Genomic DNA, 5,062 nt, shown 5'->3' on the forward strand with positions numbered 1-5,062 from the left:
CTTTGTTCTGAACGTTCATCAGTATTATAAATCAAAAGAGAAATATGAACGTTAGTTTTTACTGAAATGATCAAATAAAGTCAACATTTCACTGAGCTGTGTGGGGTTTGTTCAATTTTTAAAAGATGTTTGAATGGTGATATACACAGTGATAGGTGTTAAAGACTAACGTTTATAATAAATACATTTGTATTGATTTTAAGATATTTTCATAGTTCATACAATCATACGTATTGGGATCATTTGTATTAATGTGGACCGGAGAGAGAGGGTGAAGAGCATAAGTTTCACTTTCCTTTTTTATTTCAATTCCAACTTTGGTCATGAAGAATATGTTTCTCTGTTGTCCACATTAATAAAGCATAAAACAACAGCATCAGAGCACGGTGCAGAGTCTAGGTGAGTTTACAGTAGTCCCTCCTTCTTATTATACATCCATGTTGTAGTCCGTTGTATAGAACACTGTAGTTTCCATAGTTTCACCACAGCAGCAGACGCACAAAATGACCTCCGCTGGCGCATCATAAACACGTCGGATAGTGAAAGTGCAGTCGGATTCTCTAAAGTACCGCAGTCTCTTCTCCTAAGTCCTTTTGAATTCTCCTATCCACTATCCCTTAACCCCGTGATGTTTCACTCAGAGGTCAAGGAATAGACGATAGGGTTAGACGTTAGGAGCTGATTTTTGGACTATTGGACCGCAACCCTGGTGTTTGAAAAGTGCTATACACATAATTAATTAATACATTAATTACAAGTATTGTGTACCTATTTATGTGGAACCCTATGTGAAATGTAACCATCCTGTTTTTGTCCTCTCCCTCAGCTTCCCTGGAAGTCTCTAGCCAGTGTGGTCCAGTTCTACTACATGTGGAAGACTACCGACCGCTACATCCAACAGGTAGGTCTACAGTGAGCCACACAGTATCAAAAGGCACTGTTTGGTTTTGGTTTGACTGCTTTTTTACAAACAAATTTTCTTTCTGATTTTCAGAAACGACTAAAGGCAGCAGAGGCAGACAGCAAGCTGAAGCAGGTGTACATCCCCACCTAGTGAGTGTCCCTGAAACTGCTACACTGAGGACTTACTTGAAGTTGGAACTGCTGTGAGAATAACTGCCTTTCCTCTCTGTGCTCTCCCCCCTCACCAGCACCAAGCCCAACCCAAACCAGATCATGGCCCCCAGCAGCAAGCCCGGCATGAACGGGGCACCAGGCTTCCAGAAAGGACTCAGCTGTGAGAGCTGCCACAGTAAGTACACACTGGGGGGGGGGTTTATGGGGACAGTTCCCATGAGTTTTAAGAGGAACAATTACACCAGAATGTATTGTTTGTATCACAGCACTGGTCAAAAATCTAAGCTAATATGATACCTGAGTTTCAGGACTGATATCAAAACTATAGCTTGAAATGATCCGGTTAAATATCATCTGCATTAACAGGCCTGAAAACAATTGACAAAGAAGGCTTTATAAATAAGGACATCATCAAGGCATTCATATTTACTGACTTTTGATTGAGGAATTTGGGCCTGTATAACCTTGGAGCACTGTCAGGGCTGAAGAGCCGTTTGTGCCTGTGACGCTGTCGGCTGGTTTTGAAGGATATGCAAACGCTGCTCATAAACTCTCTCAGGCCAGAATTGCCACAACAGGAAAGTCAGTAACGGTCACCAAGGCGCATCATATCCACTGTATCCACTGTAAACTATGTGACCATGTATAAGAGACCATAAACAAGTGATAATCACAAATGACCACCTGTTAGCAAAACGTTTTAACCAAACCAGCCACATTTAACATTACAGTAAGTTCCTGGTGTTAAACATGGCAATTTCTGTGGAAAAAGACAAATAACAATTTGAATAAAAAGATGAGGAATTAAATTCCTATCTTTCGTCTGTATTGACAAAGCCTTTGTGCTTTTATGGACCAAACAGTAACCCTGCAGACTCTTGTCTCATTCAAGACTCCATCTTTAAACCAATACACTCTCAAAAGATGTAAAAGCAACTATAGAAATCAAACCCTGGGAGCCTGCTGTCTTTGACTTTTGGTTCTTATATAAAGTAGTAGCAGCAGCCCGTTTAGACGCCCTCTCCTAATGTTGGTCCTCCCTTCCACCAGCGGCCCAGTCTCCTCAGTGGTATGCCTGGGGGCCTCCCAACATGCAGTGCAGACTGTGCGCCTCCTGCTGGATCTACTGGAAGAAGTACGGAGGCCTGAAGACCCCTACACAGCTAGAGGGCGCTGCTAGAACCGGCTCTGTGAGTACCATTCAACATTTCAGTCAACAGCAGAGAAGATGTCAATCAAACTGTTACAATGTTAGTGAGTTATGAGGAAGACATGGCTGTTGACACATTGTCTTCAAGAATGGACCTCTTGAGTTGCGTCCTTATGGTTTGCTCCCTCCCGTCCAGGAGACCGGCCCCCGTGGTCACATGACCCGCCAGGAGGTGCAGGGCTTATCGCCGTTTACTCGCAACGAGGGGCGGGCCAAGCTGCTGGCCAAGAACCGGCAGACATTCATCCTGCAGACCACCAAGCTGACCCGCATTGCCCGGCGGGTGTGTGAGGACATCCTGCAGCCGCGGAGGGCCGCACGCAGACCCTACGCCTCCATCAACGCCAACGCCGTCAAGGCTGAGTGTATGTAAAAACACACACACACGTTATTAATGATGTTAAACATTATTTATGTGCGAACATCAGAGGTGGTGGAAGTACTCAGATCTTGTACTTGAGTAAAAGTAGAAGTACCAGAGTGTAGGAATACTCTGTTACAGTAAAAGTGAAAGTAGAAAAGTATTCTCATCAAAATATAGTGAAAGTAGCGACAGTAAAAGTAGTCGTTGTGCAGATTGATCCATTTCAGAATAATATATATGATATGTTTTATAATGATTGATCATGAAAGTGTTCTCAAAGTTGGTAAAGGTGCAGCTAGTTTGAATGACTTTGTATACTGCAGGGTAGCTTGTGGATTTACTCCAGGTGGAACTAAAGTCTGATTTAACACTTTTCACATCATTCATCCAAAGTAGCTCAAGATATTAAATAAACATTATTGACTTTTAAATTGTAGTGGGGTAGAAGTAGCAACAAATTATACTCAAGTAAAGTACAAGTCCCTCAAAATGTTACTATGGTCCAGTACTTGAGTAAATGTACTTAGTTACTTTACACCTCTGGCTACCATCATAAATGTATAATACAATTTGTCCTGTAAACTTTTTGGAGCTAATAAAAAGATAACATTAAGTTTGTACAGTTAGTATCACAAAATATGTATTTATGTTGTGGTATTCCTTCTTGTAACTATGTAAATTAACAGAGTTTAATCTAAACCACATTGCACATGTGTTAAAATGAATGATGTGTGTGTTCAGGTATAACCAGGCTGCCCAAAGCCACGAAGACCCCCGTAAAGACGAAGGTGATCCCTCGGCCGTCCCTGGCCAACATCGTGAAGGATTTAGGTAAGAGCGGGTCCTGTGGTCTGATCCCCCCCACCACCATAACGGGTTGTTAAGTGTTCTTGTTTCCCCGCAGCCATCACAGCTCCTCTGAAACTGAAGGCATCCAGAGGCCCCCCCACCCCCATCAACAGGAACCAGGCCAGCACGCCCCGCGTGGGACAAAGCCTGCTGGGAAAGAGAGGCTTTGAAAGCGTAAGTGTAACGCACAAATAAACACACCATACACCGTGTTTTACACTCACCTGTAGTGGCTTTGCTTTTGTCTCAAACCCACCTCCTTTCATGAATTCAATCAACTTGTTATGGAACTTTCTGTTATACTACAAACACATTTTCCAGCGGTTCACTGAAGGAGGGGGTCGATTGGATGCCCCTGGTTTGCACAAAGTAGCCTAGACCTCAGCTTTATGCAAATTAGAATTGGCCAACTTGACACTTAAATACAGAATAAATGGGAAGGTGGTAAATGACGGATTCGATAGACAAGCACTATTACCCATAACACCCTTCCACGTCTTTTTTTCAGGTACTTGTGTAAACTTAATGCATTCATGGAAAAGCTGGAATGAAGATGTAAAAGTGCGATCATCTCAGAATCAAACGGAGTCGCCTCTTGTAGCTTCACAGTTCGCAGTCTAACCATGAGAACCCCACAGCTTGCTCTGTCAGTGATCATTATTCAGTAAAACAACAGGGTTTATTCACGGTTTGGTCTTTCATTGGTTCACAGGCTGCAGGCGTGCCCTACCCAGCCAATGGGAGGCCGTACACTTCAGGTATGAGGACCACCTCGCAGTCGGTCATCAAGAGGCAGAAGGTCAGCCAGGGAGAGGCCCCCAACCCTGTGGTGTTTGTGGCTACCAAGGACACCAGGTACGTCTCACCTTATTACATCCTATAACCTCTTCAATAAAGATTGCATCGTAGTAAGGTATCAGAATCCAAATTCCTTTATTTGTCCCACAACAGGGACATTTCCGGTATTACAACATCAGAAGTGTAGTGCAGATAAAGTGAAGAGATTAGACTTACATATTGAAAAAGAATAAGAAAGTAGGCAAAGGTGATAAGTACACCATGGTAAAAACCTAAGTAGCTATATTGTGTTCTTTTTTAACAGTGACCTTGTTAAATTAAAGAAGCTGGTACTGTTTACAGATTGTAAATAAATTGAAAAAATATCTAAAGCGTAAATTGCACACAGCCTATGTGTGTGTGGTTCTCTGTGTGTGTGTGTGTGACCAGTTGTTCTGGAAGGTTAAACCATAATAATTATGTCCATTTAGGAACCTTGTGTATATTGTTATTAATGTTATATTGTGCAGGGACGGAAAAAAACATAAGACCTTTTGGAAATTCTAACTTGTTTTAAATGTAAAAGGTTCATAAAATAAAAACACAACACTGTGACACTCAGTTGAATTTTATGTCCAACTGCTAAATTCGTTATTCAGTCACATTTTTTGTTTTGTGGTCCATATCTCATTAAAATATCTAATGTTAGTAACTATTAAAGAAAAAATGGGGACAATTCTGTTTGAATGTAGTTTGACCTTTGTAACTGCTGTGCAGACATTCTG

The 5,062-nt window shown here is 41.9% G+C and overlaps 1 protein-coding gene across 1 annotated transcript; it reads left to right on the forward strand.

Moving 5' to 3' along the window:
• Positions 1 to 820: 820 nt before the first annotated feature.
• Positions 821 to 4,398, forward strand: LOC104960962 (metastasis-associated protein MTA2-like; the record flags this gene model as incomplete). Its single annotated transcript, XM_010789153.1, has 8 exons — positions 821 to 901; positions 995 to 1,053; positions 1,152 to 1,252; positions 2,128 to 2,267; positions 2,424 to 2,652; positions 3,393 to 3,482; positions 3,556 to 3,674; positions 4,213 to 4,398. Coding segments are annotated over 8 exons (990 nt in total), but the record flags the coding sequence as incomplete, so codon positions are not given.
• Positions 4,399 to 5,062: the final 664 nt, after the last annotated feature.

This window comes from Notothenia coriiceps, unplaced genomic scaffold (genome assembly GCF_000735185.1).
Source record: "Notothenia coriiceps isolate Sejong01 unplaced genomic scaffold, NC01 NC01_scaffold00032556, whole genome shotgun sequence".
NCBI lineage: Eukaryota > Metazoa > Chordata > Actinopteri > Perciformes > Nototheniidae > Notothenia > Notothenia coriiceps.